This window comes from Haemaphysalis longicornis, unplaced genomic scaffold (genome assembly GCF_048455015.1).
Source record: "Haemaphysalis longicornis isolate Haplotype H1 unplaced genomic scaffold, Haemaphysalis longicornis Haplotype H1 scaffold_4, whole genome shotgun sequence".
NCBI classification, from domain to species: Eukaryota; Metazoa; Arthropoda; class Arachnida; order Ixodida; family Ixodidae; genus Haemaphysalis; species Haemaphysalis longicornis.
In genome coordinates, this window is record NW_027526361.1 from 151,496,982 (window position 1) to 151,509,986 (window position 13,005).

Genomic DNA, 13,005 nt, shown 5'->3' on the forward strand with positions numbered 1-13,005 from the left:
TGGGGAAATTTTTAGGATAACTACAGACGGTTTAGCTGTCCAAGACGCAGAATATATTGCTAGGGAAGCTTATGTTCCGGTTTGTAATGCCTTTCTCTATTACCCCACTGCTGTCATGTACGACCCTGCGGGTATGTAACCCTTTGGTAAGCTTCAGAGGTAGCACAAAAGATTCAAAGTAGAGGCAGAGACCACTTGTGGTCAACATAGGTATTGGCTATTCCCAAAGATATATATGCCTACTTGCTACTAAAAAAATTGCCGCTTGTCTGCTCCTTTCGTTGCAAATATCCCCGAAACACGATAATCGACTGGCGCCCCTGCCAAGTAAAGGCCTCCCTTCCCTTTCCCGCTCACCTCTCATGCTGTTCCTTTCCCGTCTCGTTCCTCCCAAGATAACACGCCAGAGGCTTGCTCAAGTCCATTTAAATTTACCGCGTTCTACTGCTCCAAGTCGGGTGCCTCGATGCTATAGCGTTGCCGTACGGCGGAGCCGCGCGTGAATTTAGGCACCCTACTACAACATCTGTAGGACGACGATGCCCTATTGCACGAGCGTTCCAAGCGGGACGTGTACCCCATCTAGTGGAACCTTTCGTTGCTCTTGCCCTTTGACTTCTTAAATGACGCCAGGAGGTAGCGCCGCCAACAGCAGGCGACGTTTTTCTGCCGTTGATGTATTATTTCATTTTCTATCACAAAAAAACAAGCATTTATGTTTTTTGTAATAAAGGAACACTGTAAATACCTCTTGTGTATAGATTTTATGCCTTATATTAGCGTAATATCTTGATCTTGTTCAACAATCTTAACAAGTATGAACACTGACACCGGACACAGACGTTTTGATTTGGCTCTGAGTATATAAGACTATTGCGCATATGTGATTTCACTTTGGCCAGGTGGCTGAATCGAGTCATAGACAGGCAGACAGACAGACCAAAATTTCTGCGTTTGAGTAGCCCAAGGAGGAGGAGGAGGAAACAACTTTTATTGTCAGACAGAGCGCGTTAAGCGCCCGATGGGGTGGCTCCCTCTTCACGGGTTCCATATGCTTCCAGGGCCGCCTGGCCCCTGTGGATCAGTCGGAGCTGGTCTTCCAGGGCGGGGCTGGATAGCAAGATCTCCCATCGCTCGTCAACGGTGAGGATAGTAGGGGAATTACTTATGGGTATAGGTGGGGGGCTGTCTTTGGAGAAATTGCACTCTCCTATGACGTGCTGGAGAGTGCCTAGTACATTGCAGTGAGGGCATCTGTTCTTGTAGATTTCAGGGTACATTTTATTCTGGAGGCAGGGGTTAGGAAAGGAGCCTGCCTGTATTTGCCTGTATATCGCTTGTTCTGCTCTAGTCAAGGAGTGGTGGGGGTGTGGGAATGTCTTCCTACCGTCCCTGTAATATTTGACTATATCTGTGTAGCTGGTGATGGGTTGCCATCCCCTTCCCTCCTCCGCGGTGGCCCGGGAGTTGAGCGCTCGGGCCTGTTGATGAGCATATTCGTTGCCCTCAACAGAGGAGTGGGCCGGGACCCAAACTAATTCGATCTTTTGTTTAGGAGGCCTAGCTTTTTCGATGAGTTTTAGAGCCGCAAGGGACACCCAGCCAGATCTGTAGTTCTTGTACGCAGCTTGTGAGTCCGTAACGATCTTGGTGACGTTAGGTTGCAGGAGTGCGAGGGCTATCGCCACTTCTGCTTCCTCTGAAGGTGGAGTGTTGATCGATGCGCAGGTGACCAGCTTGTCCAACCCGGTGACCGCGACCGTTGCCCTTGTGGAGTGTTTGGGCAGGGAGGCGTCTGTGTAGAGGACAGTGTCGTCCTTCAGGGTCCTGGATAGGGCTCTGGCCCGGGCCTCGCGCCGTCCGGCGTGCCTTGTGGGGTTCATGTTGCGCGGTAATGGTTTGCTTTCCATCTTCTCAGTCCACTCTTCGGGTAATTGGCCGGGACAGGTATAGTGGGATTCCTGCCATCCGATCTTGCGGAGGACGCTTCTGCCCGCCTTGGTATGGCTAAGGCGGACCCTTTGATTGGACAGGTGGGCTTCTATAAGCTCGGCTACTGTGTTGTGGACTACCATTTGTAGTAATTTTGTTGTGGACGAGTTTGTGGGAATACCCAAGGCCTGCTTTGTGGCTTTCCTGATTATTGTGTCAAGTTGCATTACATCATTTTTCGGGAGTTTCATATACGGCGCTGCGTAGATAATTCTTGAGGTAACAAAGGCCTGAACGAGGCGCAATGTGTCTGATTCTTTCAGACCCCTCCGCCTGTTGGCCACTCGCCTGATCATGCTCAAGATCTGGTCTGACGCGAGCTTGATTTTTCTGATCATAGCCGTTGCCTTGCCGTCTGCCTCGATCAAGAGGCCTAGGATCCTGAGTTGAGGTTCCGGAAGGATGCGGATCCCTTCTAGAGTGATTCCAATGGTTTCTGATCGTTTCCCTGATGTACGTGGTCTAACAATGGTCAGCTCCGACTTTTGAGGCGAACAGCAAAGGCCACAGGCCTTCACATAGCTGTTGACCGTCTCAGCTGCTTTTTGGAGCGTGTCTTCGATCCATCCATCCGATCCTGCTCTCGCAGTCCAGAGGGTGATGTCGTCGGCATACAATGCATGTCCCAGGCCATCAATGGACTCTAGAAGCTTGGGCAACGGCAGGAGAGCAATGTTGAACAGGAGTGGGGAGAGAACTGAACCTTGCGGTGTTCCTCTATCCCCCAGGAAGATCGGTTGGGATGTCTTCTCTCCTATTCTGATCATGGCCGTTCGGTTGCTAAGAAAGTCTCGGATATAGTTGTACGCTCTCACTCTGCAACCCGTGTTGCGTAGGTTGCGGAGGACACTATCATGCGTGACGTTGTCAAAGGCACCTTTGAGATCGAGCGCTAGTATAGCTCGGGGCGCCTGTTTCGTTGCCCGCTTGATTACTAGCTCGTTAAGTTGTATGAGAACATCTTGGGTGCCTAGGTGTTGCCTGAAGCCATACATTGTCTCCGGCATCTGGTCGGTGGCATCCAGATGTCGCTGCAACCTCTTGAGTACCATACGTTCCATGACCTTCCCCACGCAGGACGTGAGGGATATCGGTCGCATGTTGTCAATGTGAGGTGTCTTCCCAGGCTTGGGTATGAAGCGGACTCTGTAAAGAGGAAGGATGATTATTGGAAAAAATAAAAGTGGCGCAAAGCAGACTTGGCGACTGTGTGGTGTGTGTTTCTACTTCGTCTTCGTCTGCTTATCTCCCCTTTTATTCTTGCCAATAAGCATGAACCAACTAGCTCAACAAGTTTCGTTAAGGAAGGATGACCTGCTAAGCTGAACACTGTCCACGGAATGCACGAAACAAAACACATATGTTTGTAATTTGCGATTGACCATACGTCAGGGCCAATTAGTCCAATGAAACTTGGAAGGACTGCAGTTTTATTCTATACTCAGGTGCGAGTTAAGAACGACAATAGGTAATGTTGTGTAACACTCCGCCGAAGCTACGGACACGGATGTCAATGCCCGCGCGCACCTTTTGAAACGAGATGGCGCTTAATGCGTAACGTTGCCTTCTTTTTCCAACCTAGTCTTTTTGCAGTCCCTGCAGTAATTTAAGATAACATTAAGTGTGAAAAATCACAAAAACTCCTCGTGTCACGTTAAAAATAGCCGCAGTAAGGCACTTTTTGCGCCGCGCGGAGTAACAGCCGCCTGCGGTGATAAGGCGCAGGGGCAATTTCCGGTGCCGTTCTTTAGTTGCCCCGGAGTATAGCGAACAATCATGGAGCTGTCCTCCTCCCTACAGCGTCGTAGGGGTCTTACTGGCTGTATAACACACCAACCCAATCAGCTCTACCAATGAGGACACTGGACAGGTCACATGAAGCAGTTGACGTACACGTTTAAAGCTCCTACCAGCAGAACAGACATGTCATCAGTGAGGGCATGAAACAAATAGCTACGCGTGCGCGACCCTCCGCTCCTAACTCGTACACGCATAAACCTGGAACCGGTTATTTGCGCATGCTTAGAAGCGATTGAGTGATATGATTGATTGTGGGGGCTGAACTCGCCGTCGCTACACAGGCGATGAGGTGCGCCGTAGCGGAGGTTTCCGGTTTAATTTTGACCCCCCGGGGATCCTAGCGTGCGCCGAAATTTCGAATACATGGCCGTTTTCGCTTTTCATATCCAGCAGAAAAGCGGCCGCGGCGGTTCTTAGAAGTGAAAGACACCGTCAAAAATGTCGCTCTGAAAGCCCTTAAATCTTAATAAGAAACATTGGCGTTTCAAGCGGGCAAGGTGCTGTTCATCCGGAAGGGATTCGCAGCTACTCGGTGACCTTGAGCATGCGGCGACAACGGTGGGGGCGGCGGCTTTCTGTTGTTTTCGGGCCCATTCGTGTTTCTGTTCCGGCAGACGCTCCTTTGGTTCCCGCGGTTCTTCCTCCAAGCGAATGACATCCGTTCATCCCATAGGGAGTCAAGACCTGAAAGGACTCGAACTTCATTACAGCCGAAGAACATGTGGCTCTCCGTTTCCCTCCCGCATCGTGGGCATCTCACTATTTGTGTGACACACCAACCCAAACCCAAACCGCTCAACCATGGTGAACAGCCTGAACGGTAGCATTGAGCAGCGAGATTTCCAGGATTTCGTCTCCCGCCAGCACAACGGGCACGTCATTGGTAGCGGCATGAAGCCTAGCTGTTGGTGTTCGCCCCTCTCCTTCCAGCCCCAATCAGTGCACGCATAAACCGGCGCCCGTTGATGGACGCGTGCTCAGGCATAAAATACAGGGGCTAAAATGTCGCGCGGAAAACCTTTACGCTGAAGAATTATGGGCTCACGTCGGCGTCGAAAGCGGGCAAGTTGCTCCGATAACGCCTGGTAAGGGCGCGGCCGCCGTTATCAGCCGATCGCGCAGCTTGTGGAAGAGGCTTCGGTGGGGCCGAGGGGAATAATAGTCAAAGAAGCGTCGCAGCGGCGCCGAGTAAAACAGCTTCACCAGAATAAAAACTGGAGGGTTGGACATATACTGCTTCGCCTTAAAGCAGTAGCAAGTTTTGGACATGCGCCGGCGTATAGGCGTAACGTTGCGCTACCCTTTCACTGCGCTGCCCTGATCACGTTGCACCTGGAATCTGATACCGTGCGCAAAAGCCCCCTGTACTGTCACGCCCTCCGCAGGCTCCACACCCTGCACTTGTCAATAAAAAGAACAAAAACGCAGGGAAGCTTTAATGATGACTTTAATGATGAAGCTGTAGTGGGTGAGCCTTGTCAGACAAATGGTTAAGTTTCATTATCACAGTTTCAGTACCAGTACCAAGGCTTCAGTATCAAAGTTAGGTTTGCAGATGTGACCAGAAAGTTTGCTGGGATAAATTGGTGGCAGTAGCACAACACCGGTACAATTAGAGATCTATAGGAGAGGCCTTTGCCCTGCAGTTGTCGTAGATAGGCTGGTGATGATGATGATCATCATCATTGTTCATTCGCATAGATGCAGTGCTAGTAATCGTCGTCCTATGCATCCAAGAGGTCGTCGTCTTCTCCGTGGCCAGCGGTGGATGCAAAGTCATTCTCAGCATTGTAGACTTCCACCAGCTCTTTGTCATTCACTCGGTGTAGCGGTGGCGGCATCTACAATTCGTCTCGAGGAGGATTGGCGCTCTTAGCCGTATCTACGATTATCCATAATGGCTTCTACAGAATCGACTGCCGCGGTGACCTCTCCCAAGCAGAGTGTATTGTCATTGTTAGCATTAGTGCTGAAGATTTTTTTCACGTGCAACGTAGTGCTTGACCACAGCGCTGGAGCTTTTTTTTTTTTTTTTTTTTTGCTGGAGCCACTGCGCGGGCCGAGGACCCGGCGGTCACCGCGCGGCACGCACTCACTGGCGCTCACCATTTTATCGCTCCTCGGGGGTTTTGCCTTTTTATTGCTAATGCCACTGTACGTATACCGAGGACGCTCAGTGGTGGCCGCGCGCATGCGCCCACGAGCGCTCGGAATTTTGTTGGCATTTTCTACTGAAACGGCAAACTTACGGCTCGTAAAACAGCTCGGCTGTTAAAAGTCAAGTTAACCCCCCCCCTGCTTTCTTTGGCGTTCTTGACTGCAGGCTACTCTCCTTCCCGCACTCCTTTGAGCAGCCCCTCATTCCTAACATAGCCGGGGCCTTGGTTCTGGCTGCCTTGATGTCAACAGTATCAAAAGAGGTCTTCCCGTCAGTCGACTTCTCTTGATAGACTGTGAGGGCTCGAGTCACGGCACGGGTGTTAAAAAGAAGGTCACCTTCACCCCGAGTTGTCAGAGCAACGCCAGCCACCCCCGTCAAGCGTAAGATACAGTGGCACTAAACATAAGTACCCTATAAAGTAGCGGACGACACAGTCGCCCAGATAGCCGTATTGCTAATGCATCCGACGTTTAATGGGAAGGCGTTGGTTGGGTTTTAACGCCTGATTTCATCCACTTTCTGTCCTCGCATGAAATGAAAGAACAGCTTCGGGGATAGTATTAACCATTAAAAATTCACAAAAGAGGCTATCTATTGCCAGGTGCATTCCGCGGCATTCTAGACTTCTTGGTTACATTATACTGTCACGTGTTTTATAAGAAAGCACACCCTTGTGTAGCGGATACGCAACGGTGATCGACGGCGAGGAAGAAGAATCATCGTCTTCGGAACACGCGCGCTGGTGTCCAGCTCTCGCTGCTAGAACACTTTTAAGCAAGATTCTTCGCTGTCGCTCTTGATTTCTGAGCCTTATTAAACTACAAGGCCACCCCCACCAACCGGAGCGCGTATTTGCTGTACGCTACAATGTTTGTTTGTTTGTATGTGTGTGTGTGTGTGCGTGTGCGTGTGTGTGTGCGTGTGCGTGTGTGTGTGTGTGCGTGTGTGTGTGTGTGTGCGCGCGTGTCCGTGTGTGTGTGTGCGTGTGTGTGTGTGCGTGCGTGTGCGTGTGCGTGCGTGTGCGTGTGTGCATGTGTGTGCGTGTGTGCGTGTGTGTGCGTGTGCGTGTGTGTGCGTGTGTGCGTGTGCGTGCTTGCGCGCGCGTGCGCCCGTGCGCGTTTACCTCTAAGCATCAGTTATCGACCCGTTCTTTTTGTTTTTGGAATTTTTTTCAAACGCAAAACATTCATTATCTGCAATCGGGATGTGAAAGATACGCTGTCACGTGATGTGTCGACCGGCTAAGAGATATGAAACATGGAGAACCGTTGCCTGGTTGCACAAACCACACATTTATTGCCCACATGAAAGACCCTCACACTGCAAAACGAACACAGAACTAAGCCAAAATGTACCTTTGAAACAAGCATCACGAACAAACTCTCAAGTACAGCGTCCTATGAGACGGACCTCTAATTCTTCAAGTCCTGCGCCTACGTCTTTCTACTGGACGTGCCTGTCCCGGCCGCGGGCGCTGACTTGGCGTAGATGCTGCGTAGCCGCGGCGCGGTAGTAGCCGTAGTGGTCAGGTCTGGAAGTGCCGTCGTCGCTGCGAGCGGTCATTGTGGGGAAGTGACGCTGCGCATCCCGACGTGTGTCCTCTGCGGCTAGTGTTGTGGCAGCGGATAGAGCAGGAGCCGGTCATTAGGACAGCCGTTGTGGCAACAGGATGCGGAAGGATCCGGGAGCGTCGCCTTGTGGGGACAGTCAGCGGGGACAGACAGGCGCCTGACCGTCACCGCTGGGGCCGCCAATAACCAGGTTGGCGGTGTGACTCGGAGGCTGGGACAGATGCGATGTCGGCCCGCTCCAGCCAAGGCTTGCGTGGTTTTGTCGAGGCCTGGCCATGTTCCCTAGCTCTCCTCCCAGACCGCCCACCCATCCAGCTTGCATCTGGTCTCTTGCTTTCCGCTCAGCTCGCTTGTCTCGAGATTAAATCCTCTTTCACCGCGGTCGCGCCATTCATGCATTGCTTGTTCGCGTCACCCGCATTTGTCAATCTCCTATTCGCCGCTGCCCCAACTTCAGTAACCGTGGCATTCAGCTATTGGTCCGCTTCTAGGCGGCCAATTTAAATTGTCTTCTCTTCTTCGTCTTCAGCCGTTCATCTGCACGCGTCATCCCAATCCCTTTTGTGAATTTCCCTTTGAACCACAACACACGCACCTCGACGAAATCATTTTCTGCGCGAGGAGTTTGTACCATCACTTTGCTACTGAAAATTGATTGAAGTACCCTTTGTTCCAATACTTTTGAAAAAGCTGTGTGGATGAACGATAGGCCAGGTAATTCACGATGGTCTCTGTCCTGATGGTACAAGTGTCGATATCCGCGTGCCGATGTGACCGGGTTACAAAACTGGATCGACGAACCTAAAACTGCCGGATGATGGTTCTGCAACGCTAAAGCAACGGATACCTCTAATCTGGTGACAACTGAGGATAAGTATTTGTGGTCTTGTAATGCATCAATGAGAGGTCACTGCGTGTTGCGCATTTTTAGGAGAGATTTCCTATACAAACACTTCTTCTGCTTTGCTGTCTGCCAAATAAGTACGCACCACTTTGTCAGTTATCAGGAGCTCCTATCTAGTTTACCATCTGGAAGTGCGTTGTTACCTGTGCGTTATCACCTGTGCGTTGCTGCCCCCCCCCCCCCGCCGCTAATTTCCCCCAGCGCTATTCAGCGTTACTGTATAGTGGCGACTAAGTTTAACGAACATATAAATGCCTAAAAAAGAGAGCATTTACTTCAGTCTTCTATTTTGTTCTATATTTTGTTTTGATTTTCGCAAACTCACTTCTATAAAACTACAAACAACGCCGTATGCTCACCTCACCTCACCGAGGACAACAGCAGATGTAATCACATAAAGCCGTTTTGTTCTTATCTCTGTTCAGTACCCATCAACATTAAATGAGGCACGCACAAGGCGCAAAGCTCGTAAAAATGGTTCATAAAAGTATATTTGTGCACACGAAGTACACATGAGGGTCTCATATCTTCTGATCCATAAAAGTATTTAACGAAGTTAATCGCCCCAATGCTTATCACCACTAACTCCATTAACGTACCGTACACAATACTGCTACGTGAGTTAACGATTACCTTCCCAATAAAATTATACAAAAGGAGGAGAAGAGATATCTGTTCATGTTATTTATATACAACTGAATAAATTTGTAGAGCAAGCCCGAGGAGCTACCCAAAATTTCCATTTATTCTCAACATAAAAAAAAGAATTTTGGTTTTGATACTACGGCACAAATACTTTACTCAATCAAAATTCATCAACAATTGTGACAAGGTTTTGACGAAGGCGTGCCGTTGTCACATATTCTATGCTTTTCGCCCCCAACAAGGAAGACGATGCTACTGCAGTCAAAGCCCGTGTCACTCCCATGCAAATATTATTGCTCGATTCCAAAAAAACCTTCCCTAGAGAGCAAATCGTTGTCACAGCGCAAACAAGCACCTAAAATGGCTGCTATGACCGCTAACGCCTGTATGTGCTGTGTCTCTGTTTTTAACCTTTGCTTGTTTTTCGCCATGTTGATTATATTTCAAACATTTTTAGCCTTTTAGACCACGACAAGTAATCCTCAATTGGCTAACTGGTGTGTCACCCTTGAAAACGGATAAAAATGAAACTGATTGTTGTGAGAGTATTGGGTTCCGAAAACAATCTATATTCTCAAAAGGTTGCGAAATTGAACGTGCAGAGGAGTTTCCGTGGTCGTACGCTTCCTTGCCCTCCTGCAGCTAGGTTTCTGATCTTGTGAGAGAGTCAATTGTGAAATAAAACTGATTGTAGTGAGAGTATAGACCCTATGCAAAAACTGGCGCCCTCTCGCGGGGGAACCGCGTGCGCTTCCGCAACGTGGGGGATTCCCGGATCTCCGGATACCGCAGTATACGTGATAGCCCAGGATTAGCGACACGCACGTCGGCATTTATCGCTGTCCAAGATGCCTAAATACTGCCGTGTAACTTGCTGTACACAAAGATGATACGAGGACGACCACGGAAAAAGCGTACACATCTTTTTTTTATTTGTCAACGGAAGCGTGATTCGAGCCCTACGTGAAGTCGCTTGCGGGTGTCGACTTCCCTTAGCGCAGTAATATTATAGCTAGATCGCATGAATAGTCACGCAATGAATAATATGTGCACGACTAAAAAGGTGCCAAAGTTAGCTATTTTCTAGCCCTGTATTTGCCGCCGAGCACTCCTGCCTGCTGGTAGCTAAGGCGCACTGCATCGGTCAGCTCGTACTTTATCGAGTCGTATGAGTTCTGAGTCTGCCGTTCGTGCTTTTCGCGCCCGTGTTTTCTTTTTATTGGGGAAGTTCGCTGGCTTTTATGGAAGTACTATGCATTTTTTCCTTTGCGAAACGTTACAGGAAATAAGGGATCCACGAAAGTTGCAAGCTTCACGTAGCGCCATGAGTAGCGCAAGTGACATGCGTAGTAAACCGTGTATCGGTCATTTACCGCTCGTCGCCTGCTGTTCGATCGTAGCCTATTTTCCCAAGGTCAGATTTTTCGAGCGGAATTTTCTAAGCGGTAGTGTGCACCCAATTCTGTTGTCCAGGGCGCGAGCAGGGGACGCTCAGCTGTCGCCGCGGGGCACGCGCTCACGAGCGCTGGGAATTTTCTCGCTCTCTAAGGTTTTCGCAGTTTCTTTTTTTTTTTTTTTTGCTAAAGCCTTTGCGTGTGCTGGGGACGCTCGGTGGTCACCGCAAGGCACGCGCTCACCAGCGCTCGGCAATGTATTAGTAATTTAATTATTCATTGGCAATTTATTGGTAATATATTGGCAATGTTTAACGCGTTACACGCCACACAGGTTACGTGCTACACATTACGGCCAGCTACAACAGCTCCAATGTTAAGAAATGCCAGGTATGCAATTTATTTATTAAGTGTTTGTTTTGTTTTGTTTTGCAGGTTTCCTCTGCGCCCCAGAGGACCCTTAGCGTATAGCTATATCGCGGAGTGCCCCCCCCCCCCTTTCCCCCATTTCAACCTCAGGGCAGTCCGCATCGGTTCGAAGCATTTAAGGAATGACCTTCTGAGAAACCCGCAGGATGCGAACCAACACGGATGTACTTTCAATAATCGCGTTCTCAAAGCCAAAAAAAAAAGGAGAAGAAACGCGACAGCCTCCAAAAGCTTCCCTGCCGGTGCCTCCATGACTGTTTTTTCGTTGCATAATGCGTATTTACGAAGTCGCTCGCAAATGTGGGCAACAGAGAAAGGTCCACAGGTCACTCGACGCTCATTTTGCTGCGCTTAAATCTGAATACAAAAGGACCGCCAAGCCCAGAAAGCCCCTCGCACGCTCCGTACCAAGCAATCCCACGACCGCCATCCCCCAAAAAAGGCGTCGCGTGCTGGTTTCGCTTTTCTTCCGGTAGATGGCGGCACTTTTGCATAAGGTTTCCGAAAACAATCTATGTAACAATCTATGTTCTCAAAAGGTTGCGAAACTGAACGAGCAGAGGAGCTTCCGTGGTCGTACGCTTCCTTGCCCTCCTGACGCTAGGTTTTTGATCTTGAGGGTGAGTCAATTGTGAAAGCGTGGAACGCGCTACGTCCAGAAGGAACTGCCGCAAGCTTGGCTTGGTAGCTCCACCAGGTCCCGTGGTAGTCGTCGGCCGGGATGCGCGCCTCCGACTCTGCGTGCTCCGCGGCCTCTTGCTCGAAAGTGGAGACGCGGGAGCCACAAGTGCAGATGACGCTGGCGGCCGCGGTCCCCCTAAGGAACAGCCCGTGTTGACGATGGCACTCTTTCTGAACAGCTTGCTCAGAAGCGTGTCTTCCACGCAGACTGCTTCGCCGCCCCGCCTCAGTTGCGATTCCTGCGTCAATAAAAAATTGCACATATTCTTTATTGCTTAATTGATTCATATAACAGGTCATGGTACCCACTTAAGACAATGCTGCGACTACGGAGGAAACCTATACAGCTTTCACGAGAAAAATTCCGAATTTGAATTTGCTGAGTCCGTGACTATCGCCAACCAGGGGTCAGGTAACTATTGACTAAAATAACGAGGTGACTAGCCCTTTCTTAGCGCGATCACATCCTTCAGTAAATCCCAACGAAGGACAGCTCTCCTATGAAGCATAACAAGCAAAGAGCCACAACCTTACTTGACCACACGTTTCTGATACGTCTTCTCATTTGACCACATGTTTCTGATATGTCTTCTCATTCGGCGCTACCTACGGGACTCGCTGTTGTGCTCCGCTAAAAGCTGGTTCAAACAGCGACGTCGCCGCACCCAGCCAAGTGAGGATGTATATCACCATAGCAAAGCTGCGATTTCAAGCCAATGCTCTATGCGTCCTACATTTTTTCAAGACCTGCATGATCCCTTGTGACCACTGTGTCAGTTAAACCATGAACTCCGACAGCTGTTGCCCGTAGGTGATGGCGTATCGCTTGTGGCGCAACAGATGTTATAGGTGTCACACCGTAAATGGTCCCGTATACAATGACGCGTCCATTCAGATGTACTTTCCTTCAGTGTACTTCCAAGGCACAGTAAGGTGTCCTGCCGTTTTAAAAGTCCGTGTCCGTCACAGATAGACGGTCCGGTCAGACGTTGCACAATGCCACGACTAAACCAAATAGTTTTGCTTACCAGTGTTCTACGAAACGACGTGTCTAGAGCATACACGATCGTGCTGAAACCATCGAAGCAGTAACAAATCAGGCTCATAATGACCATTGGGTCAAATTTACATCACCGCCACACGCTGAATAAGCCTACGGAAATTCGTGAAAAAATTATTTCAGTAACAATACGAAGCGGTGCGCCTCGCTCTATGCCCCCTTTCTTGTCTACCTGTGTTTCCCATTCCGCCCCCTCCCAGCAGGCGTTCTGGTGTCACCCTTAGGCGAGAGAAACTACGCCTGCTGGTGGTCTTTCCTTTCCATTGTGGTAACAATAAATCCATCCATTCATTCATTCATTCATTCATTCATTCATTCATTCATTCATTCATTCATTCATTCATTCATTCATTCAGCTGTTACCTGTG

The 13,005-nt window shown here is 49.5% G+C and overlaps 1 protein-coding gene across 1 annotated transcript in view; it reads right to left on the bottom strand.

Moving 5' to 3' along the window:
• Positions 1-7,225: 7,225 nt before the first annotated feature.
• The window catches only part of LOC144179443 (plancitoxin-1-like), a 30,828-nt gene continuing 25,048 nt past the window's right edge, over positions 7,226-13,005 (bottom strand). The window contains exon 7 of the mRNA XM_077707798.1: positions 7,226-11,816. Within this exon, the coding sequence (XP_077563924.1) occupies positions 11,421-11,816 (396 nt within the window). The 3' untranslated portion in view covers positions 7,226-11,420. The remainder of the gene's footprint in view (positions 11,817-13,005) is intronic.